At 35.0% G+C, this 22,088-nt stretch overlaps 1 protein-coding gene across 2 annotated transcripts in view; it reads right to left on the bottom strand.

The window, feature by feature from the left end:
- Positions 1-3,137: 3,137 nt before the first annotated feature.
- Positions 3,138-22,088, bottom strand: part of wnk4b (WNK lysine deficient protein kinase 4b) — a 108,842-nt gene continuing 89,891 nt past the window's right edge. For both annotated transcript variants that reach the window (XM_087244303.1, XM_087244304.1), the window contains 7 exons: positions 21,874-21,993; positions 17,259-18,154; positions 13,470-13,578; positions 9,543-10,113; positions 7,347-7,552; positions 5,492-5,586; positions 3,138-5,347 (listed from right to left, as the gene is read on the bottom strand). In XM_087244303.1, the coding sequence (XP_087100429.1) occupies positions 5,345-5,347; positions 5,492-5,586; positions 7,347-7,552; positions 9,543-10,113; positions 13,470-13,578; positions 17,259-18,154; positions 21,874-21,993 (2,000 nt within the window). In that variant the 3' untranslated portion in view covers positions 3,138-5,344. The remainder of the gene's footprint in view (positions 5,348-5,491; positions 5,587-7,346; positions 7,553-9,542; positions 10,114-13,469; positions 13,579-17,258; positions 18,155-21,873; positions 21,994-22,088) is intronic.

Genomic DNA, 22,088 nt, shown 5'->3' with positions numbered 1-22,088 from the left:
TGAGTTAATGGTTAACTCAAATGATGTGAACGGAGCATGTAGTGATGTATGCATTCAGAAATATGCATTAGATCCTTTTCTAAGCACTTTAATGTTAAGTAATTGTTGTAATTGTTACATTTGTTATGAATGTCAGCCAGATTAGGTTAATATGGGGCATATTTTTATATTGATTCTCTTCTAAAATGTTTGTGAAAGCATAACGCTGTATAGTAGTGTATAGTAACACAATAGTAATAAGTGATAGTACAAGTTTAATGTTTTAATGCTGGATTTTTGGTTTTATAACATCATAATTGGCTTTCTCAATAACTTAGGGTTATTACATGAGTAAAAGTGACATTTATTTAATCCTAAATTGTCGGTATTTCTCATAAATATATTAACAAGTGTTAATATAAATGCTGATGTAATGTAAATTGGAAATGTTGTGAAGGAAAATGTTACATTGAATTAATTATAATGATTAGCATCATTTTTGCATTTATACCAGTAGTTATAGATAGAGTAAGAAATGTATTATTTTAATAATTCTTGTAATATTACTTGAGTATCTCAAAGTAAGACCAAGACTGTATTCTGAGGAGTGTATTCAAGTGTTTAAAGTATTTTTGTTCAATGTATTAATGCCTTTTGTTCACAAAGAAAATCTAGTTACATTGCATTGAGTGTGTATTGATATTGTGTATTGATATTGCATTGAGTAATATGATGTATTAATATCCATGACACATTTGAATTTTATATTATTGATATACGTTTGGTTTTATTCTGGAACACTGTGTACTATGTGTTAGCTTTAAAAGAAGTAATTATCTTTGATATATTAAACTGCACTCGAGCAATGCTATAACGTGTCTGTCTCCTTATCATTCACAGTTTTGTGCGTGATTTGGCTTGTGCCGGTCCAGATTCCCCTAGGTCTGAAGCCGGTAACATTTGGATGGATGTTGCTTCTCGGTTTATTGCTTTTTGGCGCTCTTACTGTATAAATATGTATAAGCTACACAATGAGATGATGACCTGAATCAACCTCGTTCAGGAACAATTGGTACTAAAAATATCGCTCCCTTCATCCTACAATGGGAGAAGGCTCAGTCCACATGATGTTTTTGGACGCTTAGATGTGCCTGGGGAATGCAGGCGGTTATATATAACAGATGCTCGATGCATGCAAATATATTTGTTCAAATTAAAACCCGGGAACACAGCGTGTGACCACAGAACCAGTCATAACTGTCATGTGTTTTAATGTTGAGATTTATACTGTACGTCATTAATAAGCTTATTAAAAAGGCTTTCCATTATGGTTTGTAAGGGCAGGATGATATTTGGCTGACAGGCCTAGAACTATTTGAAAATCTGAAGGTAAAAAAAAAGCACACAAAGAAAACTGCATTTAAAGTTGAATATATTAAATTCTTAGCATTATACATTATTAATAAAAATACTGTATATAAAAAATATAAAGTTTTGATATATTTACAGTAGTACATTTACATAATATATCTATGGAACATAATTTTTTACTTAATATTCAAAGTGGCGCAGTAGGTAGTGCTGTCGCTTCACAGCAAGAAGGTTGCTGGTTCGAACCTCGGCTCAGTTGGCGTTTCTGTGTGGAGTTTGCATGTTCTCCCTGCCTTCGCGTGGGTTTCCTCCGGGTGCTCCGGTTTCCCCCACAGTCCAAAGACATGCGGTACAGGTGATTTGGGTAGGCTAAATTGTCCGTAGTGTATGAGTGTGTGTGTGTGTGAATGTGTGTGTGGATGTTTCCCAGAGATGGGTTGCGGCTGGAAGGGCATCCGTTGCGTAAAAACTTGCTGGATAAGTTGGCGGTTCATTCCGCTGTGGCAACCCCGGATTAATAAAGGGACTAAGCCGACAAGAAAATGAATAAATGAATGAATGAATGAATTCTAATGTTTTTGGCAAAAATAAATGTCATTTTGACCCATACAATGCATTTTTGGCTACTCTCTGGGTTTTGTGGTCCAGGGTAACATATATATGGATTTCAAACTGTACTATGATTTAAAATGTATTATTAAAGGTCTAAAGTGAATTTCTAGATGACTAATATAATATACAAATTTGCGAAAATGCATACACTACCTGATGAAATCTTGTTGTCAATCCAAACTTTAGGAACAACAATAACTTGGCTTCTAGTTGATCATTTGGTATCAAAAGTGTCTTATATGAAATGCAAAGGCCTCTGTATTACGCTTATTTTACCAAAATAAAATATGATCATGCCTTGATTTTTAATTATTTAATTAGGACAGTAAAGTCTGACGTTGCTTAGACAAAAGTCTCGTCACGTAACAGAAATAATGCACCGAATAGAATATAAAGTCATGGTGCAGTGGAAAAATAATTAATATTGTGAATGACTCCCATGAGCTTGGACGACTGCATCCATACATCTCTGCAATACCTCAAATAACTTATCAATAAAGTCATCTGGAATGGCAAAGAAAGCATTCTTGCAGGACTTTAAATTCTTTATTAAATTTAAATTCTTTAAATTCATCTTCAATGCCTCCTCTATCTTACGCCACACATGCTCAATGATGTTCTCATCTGGTGACTGGGCTGGCCAATCCTGGGGCACTTTGACCTTCTTTGCTCTAACTTAGATGTGGAAGCTGAAGTATGAGAAGGAGTGCTATCCTTCTGAAAAAAATTGCCCTCTCCTGTGGTTTGTAATGTAATGGACAGCACAAAAGTCTTGATACCTCAGGCTGGTGATGTTGCCATCTACTCTGCAGATCTCATGCATGCCCTCATACTGAATGTAACCCCAAACCATGATTTTTTTCTTCACCAAACTTGTATGATATCTGTGAGAATATTGGGTCCATTTAGGTTCCAATAGATCTTCTGCAGTATTTGCAATGATTAAGATGCAGTTCAATAGATGATTCATCAGAAAAATTGACCTTCTGCCCCCTTCCCAAATGATCACCTAGAAGTCATTATTTTTGCTCTTACGCGTGGGATTGTCAACAAGACTTTTGTTAGGTAGTGTATATAAACTGTACAATATACAAACATGTTAACAATTTAATTTGTACCAATAAAAATGTATTACTATAACATGCTTGTGCAGTTTTAATATCAAAAAGAAATAGTTGCTTGTGAAATATTATTTATTTGTAAATTTACAATAATCCAGAAATGAGAGTAAATTGTAAAATAGAAAAAAAAGGCACAATCTGCATGGCGATACAACATTAGCATAATATAATACAGCTTTTCTCTTTATCTAAATATATCGATCTATATATAAATCTCTTAATGTGAAATAGCACACACCTGCTGTCCATCAAACGCAGATACTTTAAGGCAACAATTGTTCAAAACTTCACAGTTTCTCAGCACGTTTCTGTCTTCACACATTAAAACAAATGCATCATCTCCTCATGTGTCAAGGCTGAAACTCCACACACCGCAAATTCACAACAGATCTTTTTATATACAGATACAACTGGCGAATGCCTTGCGGAAAAGTGTAACGTGTCGGTTGTTTGCTTGTTTTTCTTCTTTTAATTAAGAAAACGGGAGCTTACATCTTCATTTCACACCCTATTAACTTTTAATATATTAAAAAACGAAGGGAAAAGGATTAAGACAGAGGAGTTTCAAAGCAAACATGAGGCAACCAAAAGCCTTTAAGTCAAGCCAGATCACACTGTATGGCAGATTTCACCACTGGGAGGAACTCAGTTTTTAAAAAGTACCTAGTAAAATGAAAACTCAATGAGTATTTACAATTTACACAAACGTAAGAAGAAGAAAGAAAGGCAGTATGGGTGTTTATGAACTGCAGGCAGTTTTGTTTGTATAATTTTACACTATTTGTTCTCTAAAATTTGGTTTAAGATACTTTGGTTAAATTATTCCCTCATCTAAATAAGATCTGATAGACAAGCACATTTATATATGCTTGTTGTGCAAATTTAAATTTACAATGAGTTCAGAGCTGAATGTATGTGTATTTAGTGCTAAATATCAATGCAAAGGCTCATATTCTGAATCATTATTTTTATAGAAATACCGAAAATTCTATTTTTTGAGACATTTTTAAGAAAAATCTCTTATATAAAGTAAAACAAAATCAATACTGCGAGTTTAAATGCGGGAGTTAAAAAAATATGATGTGCAATTGTTGCATGTGTGCAAAACATTCCAGCACTAAATCCACATTTGTGCCGTAATCCAACATTTTTAAATTTGTCAGCTATATACATGATACTGTTTTGTGTAGAAGCAAAACGCAAGGCCTGAAAGTCTTTTTATTAGGGCTTTGGGAATTAACCTGCATTCTAAAAGCTCAAGTATTTACAGTACTGATTCACTATTTCTGAATGCCTGCGAGTTGGAATAAAATCAACCACATACATAATAGAGCAAATCAATGACGTTAATCAATAAAAAAAATAATAATAATAATGTTGGTTGCCTGACAGGTGAAAATGCACTTGCAATTTCTACATTCAGCCACCGGGGGGAGCTATAGCTGCAAATATATTCTCTATAACTTCACATCTCATAAAAACAGCTGAAGTCAGAATTATTAGCCTCCCTGATTATTTTTTATCCCTTTTTCTGTTAAATAGAGAGATTTTTTCAACAAATTTCTAAACATAATATTTTTTAATAACTCATTTCTAATCACTGATTTATTCTATCTTTGCCATGAGGACAGTAAATAATATTTGACGAGATATTTTTCAAGACACTTCTATAAAGCTTAAAGTGACATTTAAAGGCTTAAATAGGTTAAATAGGTTAACTAGGCAGGTTAGAGTAATTAGGAAAGTTATTGTATAACTATAGTTGGTTCTGTAGACTATCGAAAACAAATATAGCTTAAAGGGGCTAATAATTTTGACCTTAAAATGGTGTTTAAAAATATTAAAATTGCTTTTATTCTAGCCGAAATAAAACAAATAAGACTTTCTCCTCAAGAAAAATATATTATAAGACATACTGTGAAAGTTTCCTTGCTCTGTTAAACATAATTTGGGAAATATAAAAAAAAAGAAAACAAAAATCAAAGGGGGTTAATAATTATGACGTCAACTGTATATATAAAGTCTGCACATACTCTTCAGTGCCCGACTCTTCAGAAAGCTCACAATGTAAGCAAATCATCCTTAAATTACTGAGCAGAGGTATAATGGTTAAAGAAATATTCCCGTCAGAGCCTGTTGAAAAACACACAGACTCCTTTCTTCATACCAAAAACATCAGCAGTGGCATGAGAAAGCAATGATGTCACTTCAATCCAGACACAGAGCAGGACGGGGGACAAAGAGCTCCTTAGCGAGAGAAATCACTGTTGGAAAAAACAAAAACAGAAGGTTGGTGTTTGTGTGAAAGGAGATTTCCATTGGTGGGGTTAAAGAACAAGCAAAAAAAAAAAGGTTAAGATAGTGGAGAAATGTAGTAATCAATACAAGTAACAGGAAGTTACACTCACAATTCTGGCATAATCGGTTGCAAAGGTTACTCCTTTACTGCTCCTTTCCTGAGATCCGCTGCTGCTGCCACTCATTGAGTTCTTGCGCATGATACCTGAAGTGTGTTTGAGATCATATTAACATATACAGTGCTCAACATATAAGAGAAAACCCCTCACAAATCTCTCATTCAGATTAATATTTTCTATATGAAGCTTTACAACATTATATATGTTGTGCATATACATTAGATTAGTCAGTACTAAAGCCAAATCTGGAGCTTATCTAACAAAATAATGTAGTACATACTATAAGTACATCCAAATTAATATGTTGGAGAAAAATATTAAATATAAAATGGATAAAAGTGCAAGATTTAAAAGTAACAAAACTTTGTAGTTTTCTTTTCCAATATTTACATTAATTTGAATGTATTATCTTTCTATTTCTTAATGGATCACTTGGTGATATCTAAAAATATCATATATGTTATTAAACTATCAGAATTACCATATTTTATCCATAAACTCCAAAAGATAAAAAGTGTTTAATAGTTACATAAAAACATGCAAATAAAAAGCTGCAATAATGTTTGACACCTTTAAGGTATTTACGTACATTAAAAATTAAGGCAACGACTGAACAAGGTATGATCTTCAAGTGGCAGCCTTCAAAATTAAACCAAGAATAGTCTTGTGCTGTAAACATTGTGCTCGCCATTCTCATTAAGTGAGGTCAATGTTAATTAATAAATTAAACAAATAAATAATGACTATAAAAAAGTAATGGTTGTTAAACTGTTGCACTTTTTTGTGTTATAAATAAGCTTGTTTAGTATATATTGGTGTGTGTGCACTCTTGTGTGCAATGTTTGTATGTTTATAAACACCTGTGAGGATAACGGGGGTCGCAAGTCACTGAAATTGTTATTTTGGGAGTCGCAAGCTGAAAAGTTTGGGAACTCCTGGGCTAGATATCACGTTTTGACCACCATTGTAATTAACAATACTTTCCTGAGCAATATTTCTAAAATTGTAACTTTTGAAATAACTGCTCTCTGTAGTTGACATCATCAAGCTGTCTACTTATTTTAACCTCATCAACACCATGATTACATTTAGACAAGTACTGCCCATTATTCATGATCTAATCAACTCTTGATTGATTTGAACACTTAAAGGGGCTTTCACACTTAGGGCTGGGTGATAAAAGAGTACACTGTAAACCCAACAGTCAACTTTATCAAATGAAATGAGTGCAGTTAACTCAAAATTGGCTAAAAGGTAATTCTACTCATTTGAAAAGAGTTTTGAACTCAGTGTTGAAGGTAATGAGCTAACTAAATCCCTCATTACTTAAACTTAAATGGAGTAAGTTCACAGTACTCGTATAGATTCGTTTTTTTACTCAAATGGTTTGTAGCTATTTGTTTCCTCAAATGGTTTGAGTTGACTAAACTTATTGGGTTTTACTTTACTTATTTGGTTTGAGTTCTCTTCATTTATTGGGTTTTAATGTGCTCAAACTGTGTTGTTTACTCAAATGTGTTAAGTTCACAGTTCTCATTAGAATTCGTTTTTGAACTTAAATGGTTTGTTGCAATCGGTTTCCTCAAATGGTTTGAGTTACCTTAACTTTTTGGGTTTTATAGTGTATCAACCATTCCCATTACAATTAAACTCATTAATTTAAATGAATTCATTAAATTAAATGAACATAGGCATGTACTGAAGAGAGCTAGGGCTAGTTTGAATCTAACTTTAGTCTTTTCTTGTTAAAGCCACATTGTTTGAGTACACACATGGTTGTGAATGCAATATCAGTTCAAATGTTAATTTTTTTTGTGGTAATCTTTTGTAGCCTCTTCAATGGTACCTGTAGGGGGCAGTATCTCCAATCTCTGCAAGCTGTTTCTGCGAGAGGTGGGGTATCCGCTGCTCTTAGACAGGCGACGCTGCCGGCTAGACAACATGGCCGCTGGGGAGACGATTCCAGGAGGGGGCACTTTACCAATGCGCTTGTACAGCTCCTCGATCTCCTGCTTTTGTGAGGCCTGGAGGGCCTGAACCTCTTCAACATGTCTGAGGAACACAGAGGAAAATGATGAGGACCAGGGCAAGAGCAGGCATAATTGGTCATGTTAGCACAAATAATTGTGAATATGATCAGTCAATACATATTTGACAAGTTTTTTTTTGTTAGTTAGTTAGTTAGTTTGTTTGTTTATAGCTACATCAGGAACTTATGACTATTCCATGTCAACATCAATATAAAAACATTCTTTCATTTATTCATTTTGTTTTTGGCTTAGTCCCTTTATTCATCTGGGGCCGCCACAGCGGTATGAACCGCCAACTTATCCAGCCTATGTTTTACGCAGCGGATGCCCTTGCAGCTGCAACCCATAACTGGGAAACACCCATACACACTCATTCACACATATACTGTACACTACGGACAACTTAGTCAACCCAATTCACCTATAGCGCATGTCTTTGGACTGTGGGGGAAACTGCAGCACCCTGAGCAAATCCACGCAAACACGGGGAGAACATGCAAACTCCACACAGAAATTCCAACTGACCCAACCGAGGCTCGAACCAGTGGCCATCTTGCTGTGAGGCGATTGTGCTACCCACTGCACCACTGTGACACCCAATTTAAAAACATATAGCATAATAATAATAATTAATGTTTCTTACTTCAATAAGAGATGATAAAAGATTACATTAAAACATTGAATTCAATATATGATAAATAACTTTAAATTCTCTCCGGGGATACATAAAAAAAACACCCACAAACAATAGTTGATTAATAGTTTTTTTTTTTCTATACTATGAAAGTAATTAGTTACTGGTCTTTCAGTAAATCTTCATTTGTGTTCAACAGAAAAAAATTTTTTATGAAGGTTTGGATTCACTTTTTCATTTTTGGGTGAACTACAATAAAAACACAATAGCTACTGTGGGGATAATATGGAGGATTGGGCGACGGGAAAAAATGTCTCAAAAATATCACAATTTATTACAGATTATTAATAGTACAATTTATTTATCTGTCATGATTAAATGATTAAAGTGATATGTCAAAATGAAAAAAAAGTGTAAAATGCCAAATACCTTTGGAATAAATAGGCCACTTGTGCCAGTTTGTTTCAGTTTCAATCTAAAGGGATGCTTCATCCAAAAAAATGACAATTAACTCTCAATTTACTCAATTTACAAGTGGTTTCAAACCTTTACAATTTTTCTTGTACACAAAAGAAGATATTTTGAAGAATGCCAGAGACAAGTTACCATAGTAAGACAAACAAATACTAAGGAAACCAATAGATACAGGTTTTCAGCATTCTTCCAAATGTCTTCTTTTGCATTCAACCGAAGAAAGAAACTCATAAATGTTTAAAACAAAAAGGCTGAGTGAATAATGAAAAAATCATATTTTGGGGTGAACTATCCTCTTAAGAGGATCATTTTGGAGTATGGACAGAAAAGGAGTTCTGCAGAAAACAATAAATAAAAGATTAAATAAAAAAACATGTCAAGTTCTAAAAAAAAATAAATTAATAAAATTAATTTACGGTAAATCATATGTCCAAAACTGAAATATGACATTTCCCACACCTGAATGTGGCATAATTGAAAATGTTTTACAGCATTGAACATGTTCTGACATGTTAAGTTAGAAAAACGATTTATAAAAGGAATCCAACAGTGGTGTCCTAAGTCCTAAATATGAATTAGTTGGATATGAGCTTTTAAATTGTTCTGATGGGCATTGCTGGAGTTTAATAATAATGATAATAATTAATTTTATTTATAAATGGCACCTTTCTGGACATCCAATGTCGCCAGACAAAGAACATGCCAATAACTAATAATAAAACTAGCCAAATACAAACACATCTTAAATAAATAAAATAACATGTGAAGATTATCAAGATTTCCTTAAATCCAGGAAAAGGGAGTTCCACAGCCGAGGATTTGATGAAGCTCTACATACAGTGTGCACAACCGGCAGTAAAGCAAGAGATTGATCAATTTACCACAAACCATACTATAATCTCACCTCTCTCTGAGTTCCTGGAGCTCCTGATACATTTCCTCGTCTTCGCTCTCAGTGTCGTCGCTGCTGGCGTACGATGTGCTGCGTGTGTAACTCATCCACGGCTGATTTAGACTGAACTGAGGACTCCCGGCCGAACTGTCCAGCAGACTCACACTTATCCTCCTCCGCCTCCTTTCTGTCCCCTCCTCCACCTCCTCCCCTATTTCACATCTCTCATCAGGATCTACAACTCTTCTGTCTAGGGATTTGGTTTCTCCAGTCCATACGGGGGCGGTGTCTGCTTTGGGTAAAGTCACGTTAGGCTGCTTGGTGAGTGGTGAGGACTCATTTAGAGAGCTGGGAGTGCTTTCAGAATCCACCTGGACATCTGTGCTGCTGTCTGATTGGCTGTTGTTTGTGGGGGGCGTGGTTTGGGGAAGTGTTTTATGAGATGTTTGGGTTAGCATTGATGTGGATGGAGTTGTGGGGATAGGAGTTTGCGTCAGGCTAGGAGTCGGGTTGGGAGCTTGAATTGGGATTTCCTTGCTTGGACTAACATGGAACCGTCCCACAGTCACAAAAGGCTTTTTCTCTGTGGACAAGGAGACAACAAATTTTTGATCAAGTTATAAAAGAAGATCAATAAAAAAAATATTTTTACATTTTATAATTAAAACTTGAAAGATAAAAATGCTAGCAAAAATCAGATAACAAGCGCTATATACAATCATCCTGAAATTTTTGTTCCCCAACTTCTGTTTAACTGATAGATTTTTGTCAACACATTTTTAAACATAACAATTTTAATAAATAAAATAATTTTTAATAAGTTATTAATTTTATCTTTGCCTTGACGACAGTAAATAATATTTTACTAGATATTTTTCAAGATAATGGTATTAAGTTGTTTAAATGATTCGCCGTTTGTCTGGATCTTTTGCCAGTTCGTATCGATGTCGACACAAAACAATAACAAATATGAAGTGTTGGACCTGATAAAACGTTAACATGCCTTTCCCTTCAAACACTAGCAGAGTTCGGGTGTTTGTGGGACTGATCATGACTGAAGATGAGTGAACATTAATAAGTGAACGCTCTAGTGCAGTGGTTACCAAACTTGTACCTGGAGAGCCGTTGTCCTGCAGACTTTAGCACCAGCCCTAATCAAACACACCTGAACAAGCTAATCAAGGTCTTACTTTGTATACTTGAAACATCCAGGCAGGTGTGTTGAGGCAAATTGCAGCTAAACCCTGCAGGAACACCGGCCCTCCAGGACCGAGATTGGTGACCCCTGCTCTAGTGATTACTGTAATAATCTAACCAGCAAAGGGGGATTTATCCTCGTTTGTTAAAGGAACGATCAGAAAAGACTATTGATGTATGGGACTTTGTCAGAGCTTGACAGGAACTTTATCAGTACACAGTTCTGTGCAGATTATCATTGCAGGAGGGGTTTGGGAACAAATGAATAGATTAACAAATCATTTGGAAGTTGTTGGGATAATTAGATAAAAATAAAAGCATATTAGAAGACAATGAACGTGTTTTTTGACCTTGCATGCGTATCAGCCTGTTGTTGGAAACACCCAGAACCAAAATATGACCTTTTTAATGCATAATAGGGGTTTTAAAGATACATTTAAAGGCTTAACTAGATTAATTAGGTTAACTAGGCAAGTTAATATAAGTTAAGTCTTTTTAAAAAAACAGTGTTTTTTTCTGTAGACAATAGATAAATATTGCTAAAGGGGGCTAATAATATTGACCTTGAAATGTTTTTTAAAAACTTAAAAACTGCTTTTATTCTAGCCAAAATAAAACAAATACGACTTTCATCAGAAGAAAAATATTATAGGAAATACAGTGAAAAAATCCTTGCTTTGTTAAATATAATATGAGAAATACTTGAAAAAGAAAAATATTATTTAAAAAACTGTCTACATAAAAATATATCTGAGCAATGTGTTTAGCATGCAGTAAGCATTTACAGTCGATAGAGGGCAGCTGTGTTTCATTTTGTGGTTATATTTTTTCTCATTATCCAATATAAAAAAATAAGTCGAAGGGAAATTACTTTTGAGTAAATCTAAGCAAAATATTGGGATAAAAACAAAATCTTTATGCATTTTTAATGTCAATTTTATTTATATAGCACTATTAAACAAAGGTTGACCAATGTACTGCACAATACAAATCACAAAGAGAAAGAGCTAAAACAAACAATTCTCACTGGTAAAATGCCAAATCAAAGAGGAAAGTTTTCAACCTAAACTTAAAAACAGACAGAGATGATACAGATCTAATACAGAGGGGCAGAGCATTCCACCATCTAGGACCAGCTACTGCGAAAGCACGGTCACCTCTGCATTTCAGCCTTTACTTAGGGATGCAAAATAATCTCTGGTCTGATGACCAAAGAAACCGACTAGGCTAATGTTCAGTCAACAGTTCTGACAGATAAGAAGGTGCCAATCCATTTAGTGATTTAAAAACCAAGAATTAAAAAAAAAAAAGTGACACAATAGTGCACAGGCAGCCAGTGCAAAGAGCATAAGACTGGTGTGATGTGGTCATGTTTTTTGGTACCGGTTAATAGACTTGCAGCAGCATTTTGAACAAACTGTAAACAGGATGGAGTTGTCTGACTAATGCCACAATATAGTGAGTTACAGTAGTTCAACCAAGTAATAAAAGCATGATATTTTTTTTCAACATCTTTTTCTAGATAGAATATTTTTGACTGTTTTTAAACATCGAAGCTGAAAAAAGCAGGATTTGACCACTGCATTTATCTGTTTATCAAATATCAAGCCATAATCAAAGATTTTCTAACTGTATGACAACCAGATAGCTGCTGTAGGTGGAAAAAAGCATGTCTACTTTCAGAAAAATGGCATTAATATTGCTTAAACAACAATTACAATGATTTATTTTAGCAGGCCTTTACAAAATATTACCATGAAACCAAAGTATTTCACATTTTTATGATTGCAGGGCAACCGGATATTTGCTGTAGGTGGAGCAATGCATACTTTCAGAAAGATTATTTGTGCTTACACTACTGTTAAAAGCGTATTAGCAAATCTTAACAAGCCTGCAGTATTAAATATCAATATTATTACAATTTAAAATAACTTAATATAACTTAATATACATGGCACATTACTCCAGTCTTCAAGATATTTGCTACAGGTGGAAAAATGCATGTTTACTATCAGAAAGATAGCATTAATGGTGCTTACACAGCAGTCAAAAACTTAATATACAGTTGAAGTCAGAATTATTAGCCCCTTTTGAATTTTTTTTTTCTTTGTTCAAATACTTCCCAAATGATGTTTAACAGAGCAAGGACATTTTCACAGTATGTCTGATAATATTTTTTCTTCTGGAGAAAGTCTTATTTGTTTTATTTTGGCTGGAATAAAAGCATTTTTAATTTTTTAAACACAATTTTTAGCTCAAAATTATTAGCCCCTTTAAGCAAATTTGTTTTTCTTTGATAGTCTATGGAACAGACTATCATTACACAATAACTTGCCTAATTACCCTAACCAACCTAGTTAACCTAATTAACCTACTTAAGCCATTAAATGTCACTTTAGGCTGTAGCGTCTTAAAAAATATCTATTCAAATATTATTTACTGTCATCATGGCAAAGATAAAATAAATCAGCTATTAGAAATGAGTTATTAAAGCTATTGTGTTTAGATATGTGTTGAAAAAAATATTTTCTCTGTTAAACAGAAATTGGGGAAAAAATAAACAGGGGGGCTAATAATTCTGACTTCAACTGTACATGGCACATTATTCCAGCCTTCAGTGTCATGTGATCTGGGTGTGCGGCCTTCATACTGTCTGTCTCTTTGTGTACAAGGTATATAAGGCGTGTACTTATTTTGGGGTGTGTTTGTGTGTGTTTGACAGATGGAAAGATTGCAACTTGCCTTCAGATATAGGTGAGAGTCTGCATTTGGCTGCAATATTAGTAGTAGTTTCAGACACCGCCAGAGACATGGACAGAGTCGGGGAGGACCTTAGGACGGGCGGAGAAACCTTTGGAAACAAGCAGAAAAACATTAATAAAGGTGTCAACTCCAGATGACCTTCTACAGGTGCTTTGAAATATTTAAATGGCATGCAACACCCACACCAAATACTGTACATGCTCAGAACAGGTTTGTCTTATGCTCACAAAGATGCCTGAGAGCAATGTTCCACTTAATAGCACACCATCATATTATTATTAACAGAAACACTTAAAAGAATATCTTCTGTTGATACATGTCATTGTTTAAACGGTACACATTATTAGATAAATGAGTTTAGATTTAGAAGTCTTTTAAGTGATTGTTAACCCGCAAAAAGAAAGGTTTGGGATTGTTTTATACTTTCTCAGGTGGAACACAAAATAATGGGAGACATTTTATACTATAAAACAAACGTAAACATATTCCATGTCAATGTATTTAAATTCTTTTGAAGCCATGGATTAGTTTTCTATGAGAAGTGCCCTGATTGTTTAGTATATTTTCTGCAAGTCTATGCATTTAAAGGGATTGTGCACCCAAAAATTAAAATTTACTCACTGTTAACTCGCCCTGATAGAGGTCTTTTTTCTGTTTAACACAAAATAAGTTATTTTGAAGAATTACCCATTTATTTTTAACAATATCAATTGAATGAACTATAAACATTGTGCACAAAATTGTTCTGTATTATGTATTTCTGTAACTGAGTAGTTATTCTCAGGAATTGTAATTTACAAAGTTGTTTTAAAAATGTGTATTTTACTTTCCCTTGAGTACATTTTTTGTGCTGCATTGATACTTTTTTCACTGTTTTCCAACAACCTGCAGTCATTCCTTTATTTCTTTCTTATATAAGGTGATTGGCTAAAGTAGAAAAATCAGTCCTGTGATTCCTGTCCAATTAAATCGCACATAGAAAGTAAATCGCATTATACTGAACCACGACATGGGCGCTTTATAAATGAAGCAAACCTTTTGGTAGCATTAAAAGTGTCCAAGAAGATGTCCAACATCTTTACACACAATGACCCAGAGACTGTTTTTAGAGTAGACTGCATGTCACTGATGAGAAAATTAAGGATGTCGATAGTATGATGACTGAAATCCCCTTAAACCATCACTAAATGGAACAAATGAAGGAAGGAAGTGGAAATAGAAGGAAGGGCTGAATGTAGAAAGGGCCAAACAAGGAATGAAATGAAGGTTCGAAGGAAGGAAGGAAAGAAGGAAGGACCAAATAAATGAAGGAAAGATTCAAGGAAGGACTGAACAAATTAAAGAACGAAGGAACGAACGAATGAATAAATGAACAGACAACCAAATGAAGGAAGGAACAAAAGAATGAAAGAAAGAATGAATGAGTGGACGGATGAAGGGAAGAAGGGAGGAAGGAACAAACGAAGGAAGAAACGAATTAACAAAAAGAACAAAGGAACAAAGGAACAAACGAACGAACAAACGAACGAACGAACGAACGAACGAATGAGGGAATGAACAAGGGAACAAACGAGGAAAAGAATAAGGGAAGGAATGAGGGAAGGAACAAATGAATGAAAGAAGAATGAGACGAAGGAACGAAGGAAGGAAGGAAGGAAGGAAGGAAGGAATGAAGGAATGAAGGAATGAAAGAACAAAGTAACAAAGGAAGGGAGGAACAAAGGAACAAACGAACAAACAAAGGAATGAACGAACTAAGGAAGGAAAGAATGAACAAACAATGGAAGGAAGGAATGAAAGAACAAACGAATATAGGAAGATCACTAAAACCACAACAGAATGTTACGATTGCACATCCCACCACAAACTGCATGTAGACACATCAACTTTTCACAGCATAATACTCACTTCTCACTACTCCTGAATACCTTTAAATGGGTTACTTTATACTCATACTTGGAGTTATATTTACAACTGATACTTTTATAGTTTAGTGTGTGTGTGTGTGTGTGTGTATATATATATATATATATATATATATATATATATATATATATATATATATATATATATATATATATATATATATATATATATATATATATATATATATATATATATATATATATATATATATATAGTAGTTAATAGTTATATATAGGTTGAAAATAACATTATGTCCAGTGTTGTGTTCATATTTATGATTATGTTTTTTGTTTTACACAGTGGTCCGGTGAGACACGTTTAATTCCCCTGTATGTCCACACATATAGTGCGAATGACAAAAAAACTTAACTTGGGTTGACTTGAATGTTGGAATTCTGTAAGCGTACTTTCATAGATTTTGTTTTTCCTACTATGGAAGTCAATGGTTACTGCTTTTCAGCTTTCTTCAAAATATCTTCTTTTGTGTTTAACAGAGGATGCAATCTCATTAAGGTTTGGAACCATTTGAAAATGAGTAAATAATTTGTAAATTTTTATTTTTGGGTGAACTATCCATTTAAGGTAAAAACTGCGTGTTATTCTGAGCACTCAGTTGTGGAGCATCAGACTGTCAGTAAGTGTCTGTCAGAATAGGCTGTTTGGTGGCACACGTCCCCTCTCTGATCCGATATCCCAGCTGATATCGCATATTGTTTGCAAATATTTAAAAATATGACTAAATGACAGCTGGCTTCTTTCAGTTCCTTCCATACTTGAGTTGTTTGTTTAGTGTTAGTAATTAGTCCAAAATGTGGCTGCGAGACTTCTGACAGATACTCGCAAGCATGAGCACATATCCCCAATTCTTTTCTCTCTAGGCTGGCTGCCTGTTAGGTTGTGGATTAATTTTAAATGATTAATTTTTGTTTATAAATACATTTTTATCTTATTTATCTGATCTCCTACATGTATATAATCATACAGTAGGTTGGTCACTAAGGTCAGTTTATCAGTTGATAAGTTTATTATTTCTGTATCAAGGTCCTGGTGTAAGCGAAGTGGGGATCTGGCTTTTGCTGTTCTTGCCTCAAAATACTAAAACAAGCTTCCACCCCACATTAGACATGCTCCAACTCTATTTTTAAAAACCTTCTGAAACTGCATCTTTGTTATTTAGCAGTTTGAGCCTTTTTAATGTTGATGGGTTTGTCTTATGTTTCATTGTTTTGTATTTGCTGTTTGACTTGTTATTTTAATTAGTATTGATTGTTCAGCACTTTGGGCAACGTTGTCACGTAGTTGAATAGCCAATCAGAGCATGAAAACAAAGGTTAAAGTGACAAAACTAATCAATCAACTCAAGTGAAGAATGAACAGTGGAAAGCTGGCGGTCATTTTTTCATATTTCCTAAATATTTCCAAACAATATAGATTATCAGACATATTTAATAAAAAAACAAAAAACGACCTACACATTCCCTCGTTTTCCTTCAGCTTAGACCCTTATTTATCAGGGGTCACCACAGCGGAATGAACCCCCAACTATTCCGGCATATATTTTAAGCAGCGGATGTCCTTCCAGCCCCAACCCAGTATTGGAAAACAGCTATACACTGTAGCATTAACATATCCTATGGTCAATACCTTCCATATGCATGCATACCCTATGGTCAAGTTTGTTTCAACCTAAACATATTCCATGTATTTATATTCCAACGAGTTTGAAGCCATGCAATCATTTTCAATGAGAAATACACTGACATTTAAGTTGTACATTTTCCTTAAATGTAACTATCCATTTAAGATAAGAGCAGTGTTGTGTGTGTTATTTTGAGCACTCACAGTGTTTTGCGGACTAGCGGATGTGGAAGATGCTGGTGAGCTTGTGCTGGATGTGGTGCGGGAGCTCGACGCTGAACTGTCCGCCCGCTCTCTGAGCTGCCCCAAGGTGGTGGACTGGTTCTCTGCCAGAGGGACACTTTTGCTCACAGGAGAAGGGCTTGGGTTTGTGGGAATGGATTGTTTAACCTCGGGAGTCATGCCTGTTCTTGTTTCTCCAAGAGAGACTGCTTGTGGAGACATCGTTTGTCTCCCTTCTTGAGGTTCAGGAACTTGTGCCAGAATCTGTGTATGTGGATCAGCATATTGGTACATATCCATGTACTGACTGTTCAGTGCCCCCTGGTGGAACTGAGCATCGACAGCGCTCATGCTCGCATGCTGAGGGTACATAGGGCCATACCCAGGCTGAGGGGTCATTTGAGGGTGGAAACCTTGAGGCATGGATCCAGGGGGGATAAAGGACTGTGCAAAGTTCATAGCCAGAGATAGAACATTGGCAAGTGAAATAAAAGGCTGCTGGGAAGGTGGTGGCCACATGCCTGGAGCTTGCGAACCTTGTGAATGAGCAACTCCAGGCGGTAGAGTGCTGGTTTCTGCTTGAGGTGGCATCTCAACGGACTGCTGAACTGGTGAAACCATAGAAGAGGAAGAAGATGAGGAAGAGAAGTTTGGGTTGCTGGGGACACGGGTGAGTGGACTTGGGTTGAGGGGGCTCTTCAGGGAAGCATGGTCCACTTGGTAGGGGTAAGGGGAAAAGTGGGAGTTATGGAAATATGCTGGATTGTTGAACTGAGGGGGCATGGCAGACATCTGATTCGGCAGGTGATGTGGCAGAACATCAGGGTGGGAGAACTGCGAGTAAGTGGGTGCAGGGGACTGGAAGTTGTGGGTTGAACCTGTGGGACACAAAAACAAACAAGCACTCGGTTAAGCTCAATAAGCACATAGCAGTGATGAAATCACTCTTGGTTGCCAATTTGTTTTAATGTTCATCACTAGTAGGTATTCTATTATATGATTCTCAATCCATGTCATCAATATTCACTGTTGCTCAAAAATGCTTTACTAAAAAGTCCCAAAAAAAGATCAAACCAGGACATTTCACCATTTATTTTAAGGAACAAACTAAGCCAATGGTCAGCCATTCTCTGTCAGGCTAGTTTATTTGGTGTATTCCACATGTTGTCTCTCGTCAGGCTAACACAAATATATTAAAATCAATTTATTTTCACTAGTTGTATTAGTATTTTTTTTCAAAGTGTGCTTTAAATGCTTTATAGAGGAGTTAAATCGGTAATACTTTACAATAAGGTTCTTTAGTTAATGCATTTACTAACATGAACTAATCATGAACAACACTTGTACAGCATTTATTAATCATAATTGAATATTTACTAATGCATTATTAACATCCAAGTCCATGCTTGTTAACATTAGTTAATGCACCATGAGTTAACATGAACTTACAATGAACTACTGTATTTTCATTAACTAACGTTAACTAACATGAACTAATACAGTAGTAAATGTATTGTTCATTGTTTGTTCATGTTAGTAAATGCATTAATTAACATTAACTAATGAACCTTATTGTAAAGTGTGACCGTTAAATCTTTGACTACAAATATATGTACTGTATATCGTTTACTTTAAAATGCGGGCAATACATTATAGATTCATTTTATTTTAAAAACATTATGTTATTCTTATTTTTTAATTTAACAATAGGGGTGCGACCAGGTGGGGGCCTACAAGACATTGTGCCCAGGGGCTTCTGATTTCTTAATCCGGCCTGGCTCCATCCTTAATCAAACACACCTAAAAATTAGGATAGTGGCCCTCCAGTACCAAGCTTGCCCCACCAGTCGAAATGAACAAAACTACAAAAGAAAATTTGCCAGGTGTATGAAACAAAATGAAAACTCAAAGGGATGACCATTGTGCTTGACCTTCAAAAAAGCTCCATAAACATCACTATGGCATAAAACAAAGTCACAAAGTGTTTTCCTGACTTTAACACCAGACGCTCTGTGCCAGTTCTGTACTTCCAGTGCAGATATATCGGCACAATGATTTGTCACCATGTGAGAAAAGAAAAGACCCTTCATACTGAGCGCAGGCTGTGCAATACGTGTAGTTTGTTCTCTCAGGTAATGAAATCTTCTCGTTCATTTTGAAGCAGCAGGTGACAAAAGCAAATCCTGAGACACGTCAACAATGACACTGGCGGCAAAGCCTGGTTTCCATAGTGATGGACGTTTAGACAGCCAATCGCAGACTGAGATGCACAAGATACTGAGTTTGCTCCAGTAGCTTCGCAGCTAATGGTGAGCACAGAGAGAAACAGGGAAAGTGCTCTTAGTAACACTGACATTAGCAAAGGAAACAAGATGAAAGAGACAGGGAGAATGTTCATTATGACACCCTTCGCACCCTGAATGTTCCCAAAGGGTCCAGACTGTACTGACAGAACATAGATCTCATTACCCAGGACGACAATGATTGGCTCTGATTGTGGAAGCTGGCGATATGAAAATGTAAATGATCCGAGCTTCCTTTGTTAACATTTAGCAAAAATGGGATTAGTTACACGAGTAGAATAGATGACTAAAATACACCATGAGGGTGTTTATCAACAACATTTTGCAATGTATGCTTTTAATAAATGAATTATTAGATAAGCACAATCTACAAACTCATTGTTTGACAGAAAAAAATGCCTTTATGTATTTGACTTGATTCAACCAGCACACCACTACAGGCATAAAAACACTTGCTATTCATTAAATTTGACTGAATCAGCATTGTTTATTATTAATACACTGCAAAAAATAATTGTGTAATCTATAAATAAATAAATAAATATATATATATATATATATATATATATATATATATATACTAAATTATTGTTTAAATGTGATATATATCTATCTATATTTTTTTTATAATTTGTTCTAAAGTAAACGAAACTTTGATTAAGAATATATATATATATATATATATATATATATATATATATATATATATATATATATATATATATATATATATATATATACATACATACATACATACATACATACATACATACATACACACACACACATACATAACATACATACATTACATGCATACATATATATATATATTCTTAATCAAAGTTTCGTTTACTTTAGAACAAATTGAAAAAAAATATATAGATAGATATATATCACATTTAAACAATAATTTAGTAGTCAGTTATATATAGTGACTTAAAAATAAGGACATTAGTAGCAATAAAATTAACAAAAGAGCAACAATATATGGTGTGAAAAGTCCCAGTTAGATGGTTTCCACTGACTTCAAATGAATGTTTATTTAAAGACCCCCTATTATGGATTCTTGAATATGAACATCCATGCAGTGTGCAACACCGCTCTAAGTGAATGAAAACATCCAGCTGAGGGTAAATTTGAAAGTGCACCTTGTTAAAAAATAATGATTTTTTTAAATAAAAGATTTGTTTAAATGATTCGCCATTTGTCTGGACAACGTGAATGCACGTTTCCCTTCAAATGCTAGCAGAGTGTGGGAGTGTGTGGGACTGATTATGACTGAAGATGAGTGAACAATAATAAGTGAAAGTTCTGGTGATTAAACCAATAATCCACCTTGCAACAGGGATTTGTCGGCTGTCTGATAAAGGAACGATCTGATGTATGAGACTTTGTCAGAGCTTGACAGGAACTTTATCAGTAAACAGTTCATAGATCAGTTTCTTCCTCCATTTTACAAGTGCAAGTGTGTGCGATTAAAATGGTTGCCTCCTTGTTTTCTCTAACTTGCAAAATATGTATTTAATTGTGTTACTTGTAATCCAATTGATCCACGCAGCTTGTACTGTATCTGGTTAACTCTTTATATTCACATATCGCATCTAAAGCCATGTTGAAACTGTGGCGTGCCGCTTTCTTTAAGGATTTAAATGTGTTTGTGAGCTTGCAGTCCTCTGCTGTTTGTCATTGCTATGGCCACCGCAGCTGTTCCTACACACATGCAATGGTTAAGTTTTAAAATATTTCAGCAGGATTGGTTTGGTGTGGAATAATAATGAATGCGTGTTGTTGTTTCTACTTATGGTTTAGAATAGAGCAATATGCTGGTGTTTAATTGCATTGATTTATTGCACACCAGCATTCAGATGTGTGCATTCAAATGTACTCTGCACTCTAGCTACTTTAACGATGTTAATAAGCCATAGTGGGCGGTTCTTTTCGTCTCCTGCTGAACACAGTCGACCAATTGCAACAGACTGGGTCATTGGACCAATCAGCGCACATTAGCATCGGGAGGGGTTTGGAAACAAATGAATCACAGAACAAACCACATGGGAGTCGTTGGGATAATTAGGTAAAAATAAATGCATTTTATAAGACAATGAAAGTGTTTTTTGACCTTGCAAGTATATCAGCCTATTGTTGGAGACCAATATATGACATTTTTTTAATGCATAATAGGTGCTCTTTAACCCTTGCCATGTTAAAAGTTATGACTGAACTTGATAAATGTTGAGGTTTATAGTAATTATCAACATGTCACTCTGAAAACTTTTAGTATTATCATATTGTACCTGTAGTGTGGAAGGATTGTGAACGCAGAGGACGGACGGGTGGAACGGCATCAGGATCAACATAAAAGTCGGCACTTAGAGTAGGTGAGGAACCCCGAGTCAATGGACCAGCAGCATAATCTGAAGGACACACACAAAGGTCTAAATTTGAAATTGAGCAAAATGACATTTTCTAAAACCAAATAATACAGTATCTATACATTTCTATATATGAA

Source organism: Danio rerio, chromosome 3 (assembly GCF_052040795.2).
Source record: "Danio rerio strain M-AB ecotype USA chromosome 3, GRCz13ab, whole genome shotgun sequence".
NCBI lineage: Eukaryota > Metazoa > Chordata > Actinopteri > Cypriniformes > Danionidae > Danio > Danio rerio.
The sequence above is the reverse complement of the archived record's forward strand: the minus strand, read 5'-3'. Positions and strand labels throughout refer to the sequence as shown.